This window comes from Trachypithecus francoisi, unplaced genomic scaffold, assembly GCF_009764315.1.
Source record: "Trachypithecus francoisi isolate TF-2019V2 unplaced genomic scaffold, Tfra_2.0 Lachesis_group3, whole genome shotgun sequence".
Lineage (NCBI taxonomy): Eukaryota > Metazoa > Chordata > Mammalia > Primates > Cercopithecidae > Trachypithecus > Trachypithecus francoisi.
The window spans coordinates 147591585-147610687 of record NW_022681468.1 but is presented as its reverse complement, the minus strand read 5'-3'; the positions used below and the strand labels follow the sequence as shown (position 1 = coordinate 147610687).

At 41.8% G+C, this 19103-nt stretch overlaps 2 protein-coding genes across 3 annotated transcripts in view; one reads left to right on the top strand and one right to left on the bottom strand.

The window, feature by feature from the left end:
• The window catches only part of ZNF106 (zinc finger protein 106), an 81174-nt gene that overhangs the window by 34641 nt on the left and 27430 nt on the right, over nucleotides 1-19103 (bottom strand). The window contains exons 4-6 of one of the 2 annotated variants that reach the window (XM_033190418.1): nucleotides 9521-9721; nucleotides 1991-4174; nucleotides 283-916 (exon numbers count right to left, since the gene is read on the bottom strand). In XM_033190418.1, coding sequence (XP_033046309.1) covers nucleotides 283-916; nucleotides 1991-4174; nucleotides 9521-9721 — 3019 coding nt within the window. The remainder of the gene's footprint in view (nucleotides 1-282; nucleotides 917-1990; nucleotides 4175-9520; nucleotides 9722-19103) is intronic. The other variant, XM_033190420.1, reaches the window with a different exon arrangement.
• Nucleotides 15399-18002, top strand: LOC117069560 (oocyte-expressed protein homolog). Its single transcript, XM_033187881.1, has 2 exons — nucleotides 15399-15446; nucleotides 17421-18002. The coding sequence occupies exons 1-2, from the start codon at nucleotides 15399-15401 to the stop codon at nucleotides 17763-17765; spliced, it is 393 nt and encodes a 130-aa protein (XP_033043772.1). The 3' UTR covers nucleotides 17766-18002.

The window sequence follows — 19103 nt, the reverse complement described above, 5'->3', positions numbered from 1 at the left end:
GATCCTTGGTCAGGTGATACAAAGAATCATTGGCTTGGACACTGGTTTTAGATATGACTTCATATTTTCCTGGTACTGTACATTCATATTAGATTACATTTAATTTAGCAGAATTACTCAGTGTAAGAAACCAGTAGGATGAAAGTAAGAACCTCACAATTCTTCTAGAAGTTGAGAGAATCACAATCCCAGACACCCAAGAAAAACAGTTGAAGCTTTTTTAATAAGCAACTAACTTGCCACATGCGATGTTCTACAAAAAGCAGAGGGAATTATACTCACTCCAGTGGCTCTTCGTTTCTTTCTAATACTTTGGCCATCATTTTGTTCAGCACCAGAGGTACAGCTACTATCTGTGGCCGCATCCGCTAAACTGGAGATCGCAAGGGCTGAGGATGCATTTGATGACAGAGAGTTTCCTTCTCCATTACTCTCTTGGGAATTCTGACTCTCTGAAGGTGGCATAGACCTCTCCTGGTTATTCAAGTCTTTTGCCGAATGCATCAAAGGTATTATATCATCAGAAGGTAATTGTGCACTATGTCGCCTTCGGGTAGCAACATTTTCAGCCCTTTCACCTGTTCGAAGGGAGGCAGCCAGAGGTGTCACTTCTTGTTTGAGGTGCATGGTTGCGTTCTGACTCTGACCAGCCCTCAATGAGTTACTAGGTGAAACCATCTGCTGGGGCTCATTTTCTTTGCCTGTATCTTCCTCACTGAAGAAGCTATACACAGAAGGAGCTCTGTCCATGATCACGCTGCTCTCAGAAAGGCTTCGCTTTCTTGCCAAGCCAGGGGATGAGGAAATGGAAACGCCTTCCCACTGGAATCCTTCTAGACTAGACAGATCAGGTTCACCATCCAAATCTAAGGCTTCTTGTTCATTTTGAACAAGGGGTACCATTTCTATGCCAAACCTTAAGGAAGAAAGAAAAAATGAAAACATAAATTGGATATGGTTGTTGGGAGAGGCATTATTTTTTAATGTGCCAGGCTCTCTCAAGCACTGAGGTTATAAAAAGGAAGGTGGTTCTTGTCCTCAAGGAGCTCACAGTCTAGTAAGTGATACAGATATAAATATATTATGTTGTGACAAGTACCAGATTAGAGGTTTGTATATGGCTACAATAATATATTTGAGGGAGTAAAAAGTGAGTTTTATTTCATATGGAGCTCTAAATCTATAATAATACATATGACATACAATTTTTAAAAGCAAACAAACCAAACCAAAACAAAAAAAAAAACCTTTTATTGAGCATTTACGGGTGCTTTATATTGATAATTTCAAGTGCTACTCACAGGGTGTGGGAAAAAGAAAGTGGGGGAAAACAAATCCATTATTTCAACAAGTATGGAAATGCCCCTGAAGCCTGGAGAACTGTATCATTGAGCAGCAGAGTTATGACTTTCAAGTAGCAAACCTATGTTGAACACTGTTTCACCATTCAGAAAAGTCTAGTACCTCAACATAAGATGAAGAGCCACAATATTACACAAGTGCTCAAGAGAAAGCATGTTGTAGTAATAAATACAATGCCCAGAGTACATACAGAAAAGCTAACTATTCGTAGGTTCCAAGTAAAAGGTAATGAGAACAGTTCTATTTAAAAGTTACAGCACGCATTCCAAAATTAAGGTTTAGAAAAAGACACAGATCTATAGCTCTACATTTTTATATTGTCGTTTTCTACCCCTATAAAGTGATGGATTTTACCCCTACAAAGTGATGACTTTTTTCTTACGTCACCATCTTGTTTCTCAAGTAGGTGTGCTTCCATTTTAACCTGCACTCTCTGCTAGGAAATACTTTATTCCATCTGTCATAGAGTATCAGTCACTATTTGATATTAAATCAAGACATCTACAACAGATATTGTTGGCAAACATTTAATTAAATGAAACACGTAGAATCTCTTGATCAGGGTCAAAGGGTTACTTTAAAAGAAAGCGAGGGGGAAAAAAAAAAGACACTGAAAAGCAGCACACACCTGGGTAAGCCTTTGCCCAGCTCTTGCTTTTTCTTGGTTACTTGCTGAATGACCTGTTCCCAGTTGACATTTCTCCGAGATGCATTTAGAATCTGCCGTAGGGTTGGCTTGAGCCCAGACTCCTTCTCTGTCTCACTCTTTCGGTGACCGCTAATATTGCGAATGCGGCGGGCACTATTGAGGTTTGGCTCAGGAAGGTGCACTCCAGTTTTGCTCTTCAAACTAATGTGCCGGGTTAGATCCCTCTGCAGTGAGGCAGGAAAGCCAAGCTTACTTAGTTCAGGCAGGAGAGGGCCCGAGGGCTGACTGATGTCACTTTTTTGAAGCTCTGCATCCAAGCTAGTACTCTCAAAGCCTTCTGTTTCATAAGATACATGAGATTTAATAGAGTCATCAACCTGTGCATCTTCTAGAGAGGTTTTCAAGTCTAGCAATAAGCCAGGGTGGGGACTGGCTGCAGATGTCATTTGTAATTCAGATTCTTTCTGGTGAACTGTGGGATTACATGGGGAAGTGGATAGTTCTCTAGAAGTCTTCAGGATTCGGTCATCGTCCTCTTTCTCATCAGCAGTACGAGTGCTGCCGGATAACAATTCTGTAGTTGCAGAACCTAGGGTTCCAATTTTTGTTCCCTGCTTTTCCGTGTCAGATGTCTCTCCATCACTTTCATCTTCTAGTGCGTGCACTTGAAACTCAATTTTCAAAGACCCTTTTTCAGATTCTTCTACATTTCTACTTGCTTTTGCATAGTTCCTGGTCCTTTTAGAAGTGCTAAGAAGTGGATTTTGCAATGACTCATGACACTGTAGCACCTCTTTGGCCTTTCGTAATGTATCATTTAAATTGTCACCAGATTGCTTTTGAGAGCCAAATGCACTTTTATTCCCTTTTAAAACATGAGGACATGAACTACGCAGTTTGGATATGTAAGGACCATGGTTATCTTCTGCAGAGGGCTTGTTCGAGGGATCTGAGTGTTCTCCAGAGGAAAAAAAATTTGTTTTGGTGTTTTTTGAGGTATTCTTTGGATCTTGCTTTTGAGGAAATGATTTAGTGGCTGGACATGGAAGGAGTGGGGATTTCAATGACGGCATTTTATTTGGGGCATGCTCTTGTTCAGGCTTTTCTATAATGGAGCACTGTCTCACCACCTCGAAGGAAGCAGCAGAATCAGAAGAGGCCTTGTGATTAAGAGATCCAGTATGCATTTCTTTTTGTGTTTTCTGTGTTGGGGAATTATGTGTTTCATCAGTTTGGGGCTCCTGTATTCCTGTAGTTATCAAGCTAAAATCAAAGAGAGGTTTCTCTATCATTTCTGACTTGTTACCAGTGACGTCTTTCAATCCCGACTGTAAATCCAGAGTCTTCTGGGAAGGGTAAGGCGTCCAGCGACGAGGCTTTTCCCTTGCCGCACTGCCATTCTTTCCACTAACTTTGGAAGTAGCAGTGTCTATTTGTTTAGTGGTTTGGCTTTCCGGCTGCTCAAAATTGAAGTCGAGTAAGCCTTCTGAAGGAAATGTATCACTTGCAAATCCTTCAGAAGGACCTCTGTATGTGGCAACTGTACCAAGTTTGTCATTTTCTTGCCGCTGCCAATTATATCTGTCCTGACTGTATTTGTTTGACTTACTAGATTTCTTGTTCCATAGCATAGTCATGTCTTCCATTGGACAGTTAGAATTTCTGTTTCTGCCTGGTTGAAATTTGTCTCCAGGGCCACTGTAATTCCAATTATTTGTACTACGTACACTGGATTTCCAGTTTCCGTTACTGTTGTTCATATGCCAACTGGAAAAGCCACCTGTTCCTTCAGAAAGCCAACTGGAATTCCTTCCTGTACCATTATGATTCCAATCTACTGTTCCGCTATTTGAAAGCCAACCACCTCCAGAATTACTATGGTTGTGAAACCAAGTCGAGGAGCCTCCTGCAACACCCTTATGCCACCCGGAACGTCCTCTTGGCCCACCACCATTCCTCAAAGAATGTGGAAAGCTGTTTTTCCTAGTATTATTAAAGCCATCTTTTTCCCATTTCCAATCCCGCTGTGGAGGTCCACGATGATGCCATGCAGGCTGACTGTAACTCTCTCTGTCTTGGTAAGGAATTCGGTCTTCTCGTCTCCATTGGGGTCGTCTGTCATCAGAGTTTATTTCTTGGTTGCTATTGGAAGGTTCATCTTGTCTGGAAGAAAAACAGTTTTTCATTAGTAATTTAAAGGAATTCCTATGCTACCTTGAAAGGCATAACCCTCCAAACTTCCCTTGTACTTTCCTCCCGTTACTTAGAATATGTAACCGAGTCTAGTTTCATATCTAATAGTGGTTGTTTTCATATCTTTAAATGATATATTTAAACTTATATTCCTCAACTTATTAACTTAAAAATTAAACATTTTGGCCGGGCGCGGTGGCTCAAGCCTGTAATCCCAGCACTTTGGGAGGCCGAGTCGGGTGGATCACGAGGTCAGGAGATCGAGACCATCCTGGCTAACACGGTGAAACCCCGTCTCTACTAAAAAATACAAAAAACTAGCCGGGCGAGGTGGTGGGCGCCTGTAGTCCCAGCTGCTCGGGAGGCTGAGGCAGGAGAATGGCGTGAACCCGGGAGGCGGAGCTTGCAGTGAGCCGAGATCCGGCCACAGCACTCCAGCCTGGGCGACAGAGCGAGACTCCGTCTCAAAAAAAAAAAAATTAAACATTTTAAATTATTTAAATTTCAAATAATTACAACCATCTCCCCTATCACCCAGAAATATTAAAAATTTGGTACATTTGGCCAGGTGTGGTGGCTCACATCTATAATTCCAGCCACTTTGGGAGGCCAAGGCGGGCAGATCACTTGAGGTCAGGAGTTCAAGACCAACATGGCCAACATGGAGAAACCCCATCTCTACTAAAAATACAAAAATTAGCCATGCGTAGTGCCGCACGCCTGTAACTCCAGCTATTCAGGAGGCTGAAGAATGAGAATTACTTGAGCCCAGGAGGCGGAGGTTGCAGTGAGCTGAGATCGCACCATTGCACTCCAGCCTGGGCAACAGAGCAAGACTATCTCAAAAAACAAGCACAAAATCTGACACATTTATATTCTCCTCCCTTTCTTGGTCTTGTTTTTCTGGGCATGTTCTGAGATTTTGTCCCTATCATCCAATTATTATTTTTATATTATGCAGCTTTTTTGGAATAAGAACAACTATATTTTATAGCTATAGTTATCTTTTTTTTTTTTTTTTTGAGACAGAGTCTTGCTCTGTTGGCCAGGCTGGAGTGCAGTGGCACAATCTCAGCTCACTGCAACCTTTGTCTCCGAGGCTCAAGCAATTCTCCTGCCTCAGCCTCCCAAGTAGCTGGGATTACAGGCATGCGCCACCATGCCTGGCTAATTTTTGTATTTTTGGTAGAGACAGCGTTTCACCATGTTGGCCAGGCTGATCTCAAACTCCTGACCTCAGGTAATCCACCCACCGCAGCCTCCCAAAGTGCTGGGATTACAAGCGTACAGGCATGAGCCACTGTGCCTGGCCTAGTTATCATATTTAATACAATTTTATGTTCAGCTGCCCTTAATACCATGATTTTTCCAGTTGTAGGTTCTTTCTGAAAAACTCCCATTTCTTAACCTATTTTAAATAAGATTATACTTTCCATGGTTATTTTTATTAATAAACACTTTGACCAGTACCCATTCAATAACCGTTAGTGGTATAAGAAGACTTTTATGTACAGTTCTGGTTTGTGAAGGGCTTAGCGCCTAGCTGAGATAATAAAGTCACAAACAGGAGGAAAATAGCATATACCAAACAAGTAGTAACCATAAGATGTGCTATAAGGAGCTTCATGAGCTAGAGGTTTTTATAAAGAAACTACAGCTGTTTCATGTATTCATGTTAGATGAGGAGTCCACAGAAACATGAATAAACTTCAGTAAGCATCACAGCAATAGGTGTAAACACTATTTTCTTCTACAAACTGCCTATGGTGTGCATGGGCATGGTGCTTATCACGTGCTAAGTGCTCAAAATACTGAGTACTGCTAGTTAAAATTTACTGAGTACCTAAGTGTCAGGCATTTAATGCCAAGCACCTTACACAGATTATCTCTTTTAGTTTTTATAATCCTGAGGCAAGTATTCTTTTTTTTTGTCACCTAGGCTGGAGTGCAATGGCATGATCTCGGCTCACTGCAACCTCCAACTCTCGAGTTCAAGCGATTCTCCTGCCTCAGCCTCCTGAGTAGCTGGGATTACAGGTGCCCACCACCATGCCTCGCTAATTTTTGTATTTTTAGTAGAGACGGGGTTTCACCACGTTGGCCAGGCTGGTCTTGAACTCCTGACCTCATGATCTGCCTGCCTCAGCCTCCCAAAACGCTAGGATTACAGGCATGGCAAGTATTCTTATTATTCCTACTTTTCAGATGAGAAATTGAGCAGTAGAGAGGTTACATAACTTGAGTAGAATAAGACAGCCAGAAAGTAGCAGAGCAGAGATTTAAACCTTGGCAGTCTGACTCCAGCCAGTCTATACTCCTAACCACAGGCCTTCATAGAATCAACATCTCAAAACAAAGTTTCCACATCTAAGTTCCTTCCTCTGACCTTGACTTAAAAATCTTAAACTCAGTACTGACTTAAATTGGCTTTAAAGGCTTTTAATGTCTATGATATTTTGGACACAAATTGGAACTTCTTCCTTTTTCACAAGATGGAATTTAAAAGTCTATCTAGAAGTTCAAACATCCACTAATGTTACATAAATTACAATCACTTCTAAACAGGAGACTCTATTTAGAAAGTAACAAGTATTATTACATACAGTAGCAGAATTTTTTTTATAACCATTAACCAAATTGCCTTTATGTTTTGATTCTATGCAAAAACTTTTGACATCCAAGGAGACCACTGACACAGCTATACTGATAGGATCAGAAATGGGAGAACTGGGGGATAAATAACTCACGAAGTAGAATTCCTAGATCTCATGAATTGGCTAGATTCAGAAGATAGGAGCATTCAGCTAAACCCACAGACCAGAAAGAATAATCTAAGTTAAAAATCGTGAAGGAAAAAAGAAAAAAACAACTCCTGAAGAAGTAGATGATTTTGGCCAGGTGTGGTGGCTCATGTCTGTAATCTCAGCACTTTGGGAGGCCAAGGCAGGTGGATCACTTGAGCCCAGAAGTTCGAGGCCAGCCTGGGCAACATGCCTAAACCCCATCTCTACCAAAACTAAAAATTAAAAGAAAAATTAGCCAGGCATGGTGGCAACACATGCCTGTGGCCCCAGCTTCTTGGGAAGCTGAGGTGGGAGGACTGTTGGAGCCTAGGAAGTTGAGGCTGCAGTGAGATGTCATTGTGCCACTATACTCAAGCCTGGGTGACAGACCAATACTCTGTCTCCAAAAAAAAAAAAAGAAGTAGATTATTTTATAAATAGGTCACCAAGGAGGCATATCAAAAGACTCAAAAAATAGTAACTATGATATGAATATCTAATCTATTCTGTCTTACTGTTTAATTATTTACACAGATAAAGCTAATAATGGCACTAGTATGTAAGAACAAAATAGAAGTTAGTCTCCCAGAGGCTTCAACTGCCTAAAGTAGGAGAAAGTAAACTGCAACTATATTAAAAGTAACGAAAATGTCATTTGAAGGACTAAGCTACTAAATGATTTAACAACCATGTTGTTTGAGTGTCCCTCATCTGAAGTGCTTGGGACCAGAAATGTTTTGCATTTCAAATTGCTTTGGATTTGGAATATTTTTGCATATACATAATGGGATATTATGGGAATGGGACCCAAATCTAAACATAAAATTCATTTATGTTTCATATATACCTTTTATACACAGTCTGAAGATAATTTTAGGTAATATTTTAAATAATTTTGTAAAATGAAATGAGGTGTGGAATTTTCCACTGATGGCCTCATATTGGCACTCAGAAGTTTTGGATTTTGGTGCATTTTCAGATTTTGGATTACGGATGCTCACCCTTTATTGATATTTTAAGATTAAGAAAGTCTCCTTCAAGGACTTGTTCAAAAAACTTTTTTTTAAATTTTAATTTTCTTTTTTTTTTTTGGTTACATATATAAGGGCTTCCTATGTTGCCCAGGCTGGTCTTGTAGCCCTGGCCTCATCTCCTCGTGCACCAGGACAACAGGCCTGAGCCACCGTGCCTCCCGGCAAAAATATAAGGTTACATATATAAGGGCTTCCTATGTTGCCCAGGCTGGTCTTGTAGCCCTGGCCTCATCTCCTCGTGCACTAGGACAACAGGCCTGAGCCACCGTGCCTCCCGGCAAAAAAATTTTAAACACACAGAGTAAAAGCCTCCTTTTTATAGCCAAGCCTCTAACTAAAAAGGAGGTACAGACCAGGTATAACTAGTATTCAAGAATAAGCTTTAAATTTTTATTTTAGAATCTGAAATGATTCTCTTCATATTCTGGGACTTAAAAAATTATCCCACCTCATAAGTGCTTCTCTCTCTTCCCCTCACATCTGAAAATTTCTACCTCATTAATTAAACTCTTTTTAACAAATTTTATAATTAAACTCTTTAGACTAGAAAACAGTAAGGTGAAAACATAAATGCCTAATACCTGAATGTATAAATGTAGGTATGAAATTATGCAGTACAAATTAGAAAATTTATATTGCTTAAATGATCTTGACACTATCAAAAAAATTTACTCAATAAAGCACTGTGGTAGTCACTGGGGATTCAAAGACAAAAAGATAAATCACATTTGGCCGACGCACCACGTTAATTCACACTAGTCAAAAAACATTTTCCTAAGAAATGTTATTTTGGCAATAAGACTATACTATGTACTATATAATTTATACAATGAAGCTTATATTCTAACACTTTTCCACTAGAAAATTTAAACACCAAATAAAAACTTATTGGTATTCAAAAGATTTGGATACTGGCCAGGTACGGTGGCTCACGCCTGTAATCCCAGCACTTTGGGAGGCTGAGGCAGGCAGATTGCTTGAGGTCAGGAGTTTGAGACCAGCCTGGCTAATGGGGTGAAACCCCATCTCTACTAAAAATACAAAAAAAATTAGACAGGCGTGGTGGCGGGCATCTGTAATCCCAGCTACTCAGGAGGCTGAAGCAGGAGAATTGCTTGAACCCAGGAGGCAGAGGTTACAGTGAACCAAGATCACACCACTGCACTCCAGCCTGGGTGGATGACAGAGTGAGACTCCATCTTAAAAAAAAAAAAGATTTGGATACCAACAAAACCATTCTCAACATAATTACCAACATGGCAAAAATTTCAGACATGTGGCTACAGCTTACGTAGGAACAATACTGAGTTTGCTTTTTTAAGAAAATATTACAGTAGTTCAGGAAAGCATTCCACTGCCCTTTGATTAATAAGACAACAACCTCCAGCTAAACTTTATACCTAAGTTTAAATGCTATGGGCTGAACAGTACAAAGATATAAAATGTATTCTCTGCTGTGTTCTGTTATAGATAGGCTTTTTAAAAAATCAATTACTTACCGACTTTGTTCTTTCCTTTGCTTTATTAACTGAATGAGTTCCTTGTCAAAATAATCTTCTTCCTCTTCCTCTCCTTTTCCATCATCTTCTCTTTCCTGGGCATCAACGTTATCTTTGTGCAACTGGCCAGAAATGTGCTTTGCATATGCAGAAAGACCCACTTCTGTGACCCCGCACACTCGGCACTCATGACTAATGTCCCTAGGGAAAGAGGGAGATGAGGGACATTCAATTCTCCCCACTGGCATGGCACACTCACCAGATCCGCTATCGTTTCCTCTGAAGGACACTGCACACTTTGGCACAGTGAAAAATTAGTGCTAATTAATTTCAATGCTCCTTTCATCACTTTTAGTAAGTTTGTTTATAAGTTACTTTTGAAATGAGTTTAAGATTCTTTTCCAGCAATCAAGAGGCAATACACTTCAGATAAATGTCGTTTAGGAGGAGAAATCTTCTTGAATTGCTGTACTTAAAATCTTGTCAGAGGAAACATGGTGAAAGGGGAGGCAGGGCAGGGGGCTCAGAGCAAGCAGAAGTTGCTCTGGAGCACACCCATGGTGCCAGCTGCACTCAGAAGGCCTGGTGACAGCGCTTACATTTAATCTTCAGTCTAGAGCTTTCTTCCAGTGAAAGTTAAGGGGTGGAAACAAGAGTAGGTGGCGCAGCCAATCCCAAGTGGGTAACTAAATCGGAACAGCTGGAGCTCTGCCTGGAATGTGAGGATTCCGGACCCAGGAGTAGTCCAGGCAAACTTTTTTGGTCTGGATGATACATGTGATCTACATTCTGCTTCAGAAGGGCTTATTTTAAAGGGAATGGAAAGCATTTCAGTTGTAGGAAGTTAACAGCTGTGCCAAGCAAATGTGTTTTCTCAAGTTTCAGAAAATGCTACAGTTCAGAGAGATGCAAAACCAGGTTTTTAGTTAAACTAGGCAGACTTTTTTGCTTTGTTTTGTTTTTTTACTTTACATACTTCATGGCAAATCTCACTTAGCCAGTCTTCAGAAGCCAAAGTCTTGAATCAGTGTCCAGAGCTGTAGCAGATCAATAATTTAACTGCTTTTTAGCTTCTGGAAATCCCTTGACTGGGTCAGCTGACTACGCAGTCATTTATGAGAAACATCTGAACACCATAGTTACAAGACAGCAGTATCCATTCAACAATCCAAATTGGCTTAACTCTGTATCACGTGTCTTGGATTTAGACTAGTTATATTTTTGCACTTCCTATGCCAATCTATTAAAAAAAACCCAACAACCCAAAAAGACATGCCGTCTTTGTCCAGACAGAAACACATACACACGCGTGCACCTCTGTTCCATCTTTCCCTCACAAATACCTAACTAGACATAGGCAGAATTTACATCAATCAACCAGAAGAGACCCTCAAACCTGGGCACTTCGTTTACTAGAAGACAGTTACTGTTACAGATCACCTGAATATTCATTCAAGAAAAAAAAAAAAAGGCCGGGCTTGGTGGCTCACGCCTGTAATCCCAGCACTTGGGGAGGCCGAGGCGGGTGGATCATGAGGTCAGGAGTTTGAGACCAGCCTGACCAAAATGGTAAAACCCCATCTCTACTAAAAATACAAAAATTAGCCTGGTGTGGTGGCGTGCGCATGTATTCCCAGCTATTCGGGAGGCTGAGACAGGAGAATCGCTTGAACCCGAGAGGCAAAGGTTGCAGTGAGCCGAGATTACACCACTGCACTCCACCCTGAGCGACAGAGCGAGACTCCATCTCAAAAGAAAAAAAGAAGAAGAAGAAGAAAAAAAAACCTTACCAAAAAACAGCTAAATTCTAGGCATGCTGTTTTTTGGTAAGGTGTTTTCTTTTTTTTTTTTTTTTTTTAAATGAATATTCAGGTGACCTGTAACAGAAACTATCTTCTAGTAAATACTTAGCATAGTCACTCTTATCTAGGGCGACAAAGTCTAAACACTCAAACATCGCCTAGTAAGTTTAAAAAAAAACACCGTTCCTTATTTTGTAAGGATCATGGAGAAGAGCTCAGAAAAACTGAGAAAATTTGCAAGTTTTCACTGTTTTTTTTGACTTTGTAACCTCAAATACTGACATTTTTAAGATTCATTTTAATGTGCTCTGACCAGGTTACCTAAAAATATCAATACCTGATTACCGGCCGGGCGCGGTGGCTCAAGCCTGTAATCCCAGCACTTTGGGAGGCCGAGACGGGCGGATCACGAGGTCAGGAGATCGAGACCATCCTGGCTAATACGGTGAAACCCCATCTCTACTTAAAAATACAAAAAACTAGTCGGGCGAGGTGGCGGGCGCCTGTAGTCCCAGCTACTCGGGAGGCTGAGGCAGGAGAATGGCATAAACCCGGGAGGCGGAGCTTGCAGTGGGCTGAGATCCGGCCACTGCACTCCAGCCTGGGGGCAGAGGAAGACTCCGTCTCAAAAAAAAAAAAAAAAAAAAAAAAAAAAAACCTGATTACCCAGAATATCAATATTATAATTCCACAGGTACTTAGATACATTACTTTTACTGAGGGTTTTCAACTGCACTTACTACATTTATACACTTAAAGAATAATCTTCGGCCGGGCGCGGTGGCTCATGCCTGTAATCCCAGCACTTTGGGAGGCCAAGGCAGGCGGATCACTTGAGGTCAGGAGTTTGAGACCACCCTGGCCAACCTGGTAAAACCCCATCTCTACTAAAAATACAAAAATTAGCCGGGTGTGGTGGTGGCACCTGTAATCCCAGCTACTCGGGAGGCTGAGGCAGGAGAATCACTTGAACCCGGGAGGCGGAGGTTGTATGAGCCGAGATCGCGCCACTGCACTCCAGCCTGGGCAACAGAGTGAGACTCCATCTCAAAAAAAAAAAAAAGAAAGAAAAAAGAGTAATCCTCAACTTTCTCCAGTTTACCAGGGATACTGATACTTTTCTCTCAAGCAATTAAATTGATGGTAGCTCATTCCAACTGAACTTTAATAACAAGCTGTTTCTCAAAGCAACACACAAAGAAGTTAATTATATAAATCTATCACAATGGGCAGCATGAGAACAGTCTGAGGACTGTAACAAATCTACAATATCTCCTTTACACTATAAACATTCCAATCAACTCAATTTTCCAGTTAGAAAATCTTTTTGTTGGCCGGGCGCAGTGGCTGAAGCCTGTAATCCCAGCACTTTGGGAGGCTGAGGTGGGTGGATCACAAGGTCAGGAGTTCGAGACCAGCTTGGCCAATACGGTGAAACCCCGTCTCTACTTAAAATACAAAAATCAGTCGGGCACGGTGGTGCGTGCCTGTAATCCCAGCTACTCAGGAGGCTGAGGCAGGAGACTCACTTAAACCTCAGAGGTGGAGGCTGCAGTGAACCGAGATCACTCCACTGCACTCCAACCTGGGTAACAGAGTGAGACTTGGTCTCAAAAAAAAAAAAAAAAGAAAAAAGAAAAAAATATTTTTTGCCTTAAAACTCTCTAAAACTACAGAAAATATCTTAGCCTACTTTTCTCTCTAAAAACTCACAGAATGCTAAACTGAATACTGCAGTACCAGGGACATCTTTCAACTAGGGACTTTAGTATAATCCCCAAAAGGTATTTTAAAATAAAATTCCTGATTTTATCCTTACTTCTAAAATGCAGAGAATTTGTCTAATGCTCAAACTATCTATCAAAACCCCTCACTCTTTTTTCTTTTTTTTTTTTTTGAGACGGAGTCTCGCTCTGTCGCCCAGGCTGGAGTGCAGTGGCCGGATCTCAGCTCACTGCAAGCTCCGCCTCCCGGGTTTACGCCATTCTCCTGCCTCAGCCTCCCGAGTAGCTGGGACTACAGGCGCCCGCCACCTCGCCCGGCTAGTTTTTTTTTGTATTTTTTAGTAGAGATGGGGTTTCACCGTATTAGCCAGGATGGTCTCGATCTCCTGACCTCGTGATCCGCCCGTCTCGGCCTCCCAAAGTGCTGGGATTACAGGCTTGAGCCACCGTGCCCGGCCAAAACCCCTCACTCTTAAAAGACACAACTAGAAAGCAATACTGACTTTCCAAAATATTAAGGAATGTTGCATAAAGTAGGCAGAACTTAACTGTTAAAAATAAACATCCATAATAATAAACCCACACACCCTGCAACCCCCAAAGCACAAACATATGTTGGATTCTTAACAGTGGAACATTTTCAAACCATTTTGCAATCCTAGTGAGAAAGAATATAACCATAGTTCCAAAATTATTTGACAATGAACAAATCAGAGACCCTGCCCAGAAGGGCACAGGCAGTAAGTGCAGTATAAAAGTTAACACTAGCTGGGTACTTACGCCTGTAATCCCAGCACTTTGGGAGGCTGAGGTAGGCAGATCACCTGAGGTCAGGAGTTCAAGACCAGCCTGACCAACATGGAGAAACCCAGTTTCTACTAAAAGTACAAAATTAGTCAGGTGTGGTGACGCATGCCTGTAATCCCAACTACTTGGGAGGCTGAGGCAGGAGAATCACTTGAATTCAGGAGATGGAAGTTGTGGTGAGCAGAGATTGCACCATTGCACTCCAGCCTGGGCAACAAGAGCAAAACTCCATTTCAAAAAAAAAAAAAAAGTTAATACTAAAAATGATTTTTCAAAAAACCAAATCCCTAACATTTTCCTATAAATAAAATCCAGTTTAAAATAGAAACTCTGCAAGAAACTTCAAAAAAAAAAAACTTTATAAGAAACTTCAAAAAGTGTAAAGAGGTAATACAGTGACCTCCACACACATCTGTGTTTTCAGAAGATGCGGTTAGACCACCCTGTTCTTTTTTTTGTTTGTTTGTTTGTTTGTGTTTTTTTGAGGCGGAGTCTCGCTCTGTCGCCCGGACTGGAGTGCAGTGGCCGGATCTCAGCTCACTGCAAGCTCCGCCTCCCGGGTTTACGCCATTCTCCTGCCTCAGCCTCCCAAGTAGCTGGGACTACAGGCGCCCGCCACCTCGCCCGGCTAGTTTTTGTATTTTTAGCAGAGACGGGGTTTCACCGTATTAGCCAGGATGGTCTCGATCTCCTGACCTCGTGATCCGCCCGTCTCGGCCTCCCAAAGTGCTGGGATTACAGGCTTGAGCCACCGCGCCCGGCCGACCACCCTGTTCTTTCTCTATGCGACCACATCTTCTGAAAATCCAAGTGTGTATGGAGTAAGCATATTTACCTCTGTTCTCTACACAACAGGCATTCATGCTTCAACATATAATGTTTGGGAAACCACGTTTTAAAAACCTAATAGCAAATTAAATAATATTTTAATGATGCTACTTGACATTTATTAATAATCAGTTAAAATCCTACACTGTGTGAATAAATAAAATAATTACGGGGGAAATGTACAGCTTTGCTCCTTGGCTAGCAAAGGCAATAATTTTCCTTAGGGCATTTAAAGGAGGGCCTAAATTAGCTTCATCCTGTTACCACACAATTTCCTCTCATGTGCGAAATGCAAAGTCTTAAGATACTCTCTCCATACGCTTTTCTTTATTAAGCTTGCTCTAACTATCCGACAACAGCTGCTGAATAAATAAAGGTTGTGCCTTTTTAATAGTCTCTATCTGGAGATGCTACTTACGGCCCACACATTTGAAGAAGTATATTAGGAAAAAACAGGGAAATATTTCACATGTCCACAGCTGTGAACCAAATAAGACCAGTTACTTATTGCTTATTCAAGCTCGCATGCAAAGCCTAAACAACACGTACTTTGCAATTCTTAACCAGATCACAACCAAAAACTGTAGACACAACTGCACAGAGCAAAAGAAAGTCTCAGTGTCAGAAACTCAGTAGTTAAAAATGAAATCCAGAGGAAATAATCACAAACTCAGGATAACAGGGTAAAGAAATAATGACTGATAATTATTTGTCCCTATGGTACAAGCTGGTGAAGACCATCCTTACAGTAAAAGCTCCAAGCCAGTAAACAATTTTTGAGATCTTATGGGATTTCCTATAATTTTGTAAGCTGTTTTTTCTTGCTACCTGTTTGTCTTCTCCCTTATATGTAACATAATTTGTTACAGGTCAGGAACACTATATCCAATATGTGAGTAAATAAGTACTAAAGGCTATCCTCTAAAGAAAATGAGTTAGGGTGCAAAACCTGACATTCCTATTGGCAGCTCAGGGAGGCTTTTAGTGCCTTTTTCCTAATTATTTTACTGTGATCCAAATAATTTAAAATGGTAGATAAAATCTCCATGGCACAGTGTAGTTGCATGGGTGGAAAAGAACACACTACAGAACAAAACATAAATGACAATGTGATTCATTATGTTAATATCACAAAACAAAATGTGTATCTATAAATATAAGTGTATAGGCCAGGCGTGGTGGCTTACGCCTGTAATCCCAGCACTTTGGGAGGCCGAGGCAGGTGAATCACCTGAGGTCAGGAGTTCGAGACCAGCCTGGTCAACATGGCGAAACCCGGTTTCTACTAAAAATACAAAAAATTAGCTGGGCACGGTTGCGCGCACCCGTAATCTCAGCTACTTGGGAGGCTGAGGCAGGAGAATCGCTTGAACCCAGGAGGCGTAGGTTGCGGTGGGCCAAGATCGCACCACTGCACTCCAGCTTGGGCTACAAGTGTGAAACTCCGTATCAATCAATAAATAAATAAGTATGTAAATACACAGAAAGAGATCTGGATAGGATATATACCAACCACAGAGTCTCCCCTAAGAGAGAAATAGGATTTAGAGGGGAAAGGGCAGTGGGGTGGGGAGAAGACTTTTACTTTTTAAAAAACTTTTTATGATTCTGCATTGATTATAAACATGAGTCTTATGTGACCAAACTTGGTTTTGTTTTGAGACAGGGTCTCACTGTTGCCCAGGCTGGAGTGCAGTGGCACGATCATAGCTCACTGCAGCCTCGAACTCCTAGGCTCAAGGGATCCTCCTGCCTCAGCATCTTTACGTAGCTGGACTATAGGTGCAACCCACCACACCAGGCTATTTATAGATTTATTTATTTATTTATTTACTTTTGGGTAGAGACGGGGTCCCACTATGTTGCCCAGGTTGGTCTCGAACTCCTCGGCTTAAGTGATCCTCCTGTCTTAGCCTCCCAAGGTGCTAGGATTATAGGCACGAGCACTGCGGCCAGCCCAAACTTTTTAAAACGTTTTAAATGGCTGATTAGTGATGTCTGAAATAAATGAGTCATTAATCTTTGAATGCAATGGGCTTCTCTCCTACAGACTAGATTTACTGACCTTGTTTGTTTTGTTTAACGATGTAGTGCAGATGGGTCGGGTGGCAGGTAAGTAACCCTTAATGAACTCTAGAAGGAAGTCTGTTGAAAATGGGATTTTAGGCCGGGCGCGGTGGCTCAAGCCTGTAATCCCAGCACTTTGGGAGGCCGAGGTGGGCGGATTACGAGGTCAGGAGATCAAGACCATCCTGGCTAACACTGTGAAACCCTGTCTCTACTAAAAAATATAAAAAAACTAGCCGGGCGAGGTGGCGGGCGCCTGTAGTCCCAGCTACTCCGGAGGCTGAGGCAGGAGAATGGTGTGAACCCGGGAGGCGGAGCTTGCAGTGAGCCGAGATCCGGCCACTGCACTCCAGCCTGGGCGACAGAGCGAGACTCCATCTCAAAAAAAAAAAAAAAAAGAAAAAGAAAAAGAAAATGGGATTTTAAAGTAAAATACTCCACATAATCAAAAGTTGACTGCATTTCATAGACTTTGAATGTTAATGAGGTAGAGATCATACATATTCAAGGTATTATGATAAGGGCTTCTGGCCATGCAGAGTGGCTCATGCCTGTCTTTCCACCAATTTGGAAGGCATAGGCAGGAGGATCAGCTAGAGCCCAGGAATTCAAGACCACCCCGAGCAACAGAGTGGAAGCCTGTCTTTACAAAAAATAAAAGCCAAATAACAGAATGGAGCTTGGTGGTTTCCGGTGCAGGAACTGAGAGACCCTTTGGTGTTCTACCTGGAGGCATGGCTGGCAGACGAGCTCTTTGGCCCGGACAGAGCCATGATTCCAGAAATGGAGTGGACGAGGCAGGCCCTGATGACAGTGGACATAGTGGGCTCTGGGAACCTAGTCGAAATCACCGTTTTTGGACGGCCCAGTGTACAGAATCGGGTGAAGAGCATGCTCCTGTGCCTGGCATGGTTTCACCGAGAACATCGTGCCCGAGCTGAAAAGATGAAACACCTTGAGAAGAACTTGAAGGCCCATGCATCAGACCTCCACTCTCCCCAGGATCCTGTTGCTTAAGACAACATAGTTACTGTCGGGAACATCTTAAGAACTTTCCAACTTTTTCTGCTAAAGTTGAAGAGAAGCAAGTATAGCATTCCTAAATCCCTGCATTCCTTTTTCCTGTGTCTTGATGGAATGTGGTTTATTTTGTTGCAAGAGTGAGCTTGAACTATTCTAATAAAGAAATGGCTTTTTTGCCAATGGCATTAAGATCTTCACACACTTATAATAAAGCAAATTTATAAAAAAAAAAAAAAAGACAGAATGGAACCCTGTCTTTACGAAAAATAAAAGCCAAAACTAAAAGCCAAAAGGGTGTGGTGGCACACACCTGTAGTCCCAGCCACACAGTAAGCTAAGATGGGAGGATTGTTTGAGCCCAGAAGTTCGAGGTTGCAGTGAGCTGTGATTGTGCTATGGCACCCCAGTCTGGTGATAGAGTGAGTGAGACCCTGTCTCAAAAAAGTATATATTAAAAATAATAAGGGCTCCCCATACTAAAATTTGAGTGAGTCTGCTTTATATTGCTGCTAAGACCTAACCTTCACACAGTAAGAGACTGGGGGCAGGGAAAAATTCCACTAATAGGCTAAAGAGATGCTGAAAGTTTAATAACACATTAATTTGCCCACAGAATCTTAAATTGCGGGTCATAAAAAAATAAATTTCAAATGACCTAGGTTGACATCCTGATCAAAACTTGTAACTATTGGCCGGGCACAGTGGCTCACGCCTGTAATCCCAACACTTTGGGAGGCCGAGGTGGGCGGATCACAAGGTCAGGAGTTCGAGACCAGCCTGACCAACATGGTGAAACCCCGTCTCTACCAAAAGTACAAAAATTAGCCATGCGTGGTGGTGCGCACCTGTAATCCAGCTACTCAGGAGGGTGGAGAGTTGCTTGAACCCAGGAGGCGGAGGCTGCAGTGAGCCGAGATGGTGCCACTGCACTCCAGCCTGGGAGACAGAGCGAGACTCCATCTCAAAGAAAAAAAAAAAAAAAAAACTTTTAACTTTTTAACTTTTATTCATGGGATAAGATATAATCCCTATTTCCTAGGTTCCCAATGTTTCTCCATCTATCCTGTTTCCAAACTTCAAATTGACAGAAGTCAAATACATCAAAAAAGAAATCACAAATAGACAAAAGACATGGAATATACACACATGCTACTTTTTTTTTTTTTTTTGAGACAGGTTCTGACTCTGTCACCAGGCTGGGGTGTGGTGGTATGATCTTGGCTCACCGCAACCTCCAACTCCCAGGCTCAAGTATCTTCCCACCTCAGGCTGATGAGTAGCTGGGACTACAGGCACACACCACTATGCCTAGCTAATTTTGGAGTTTTTTGT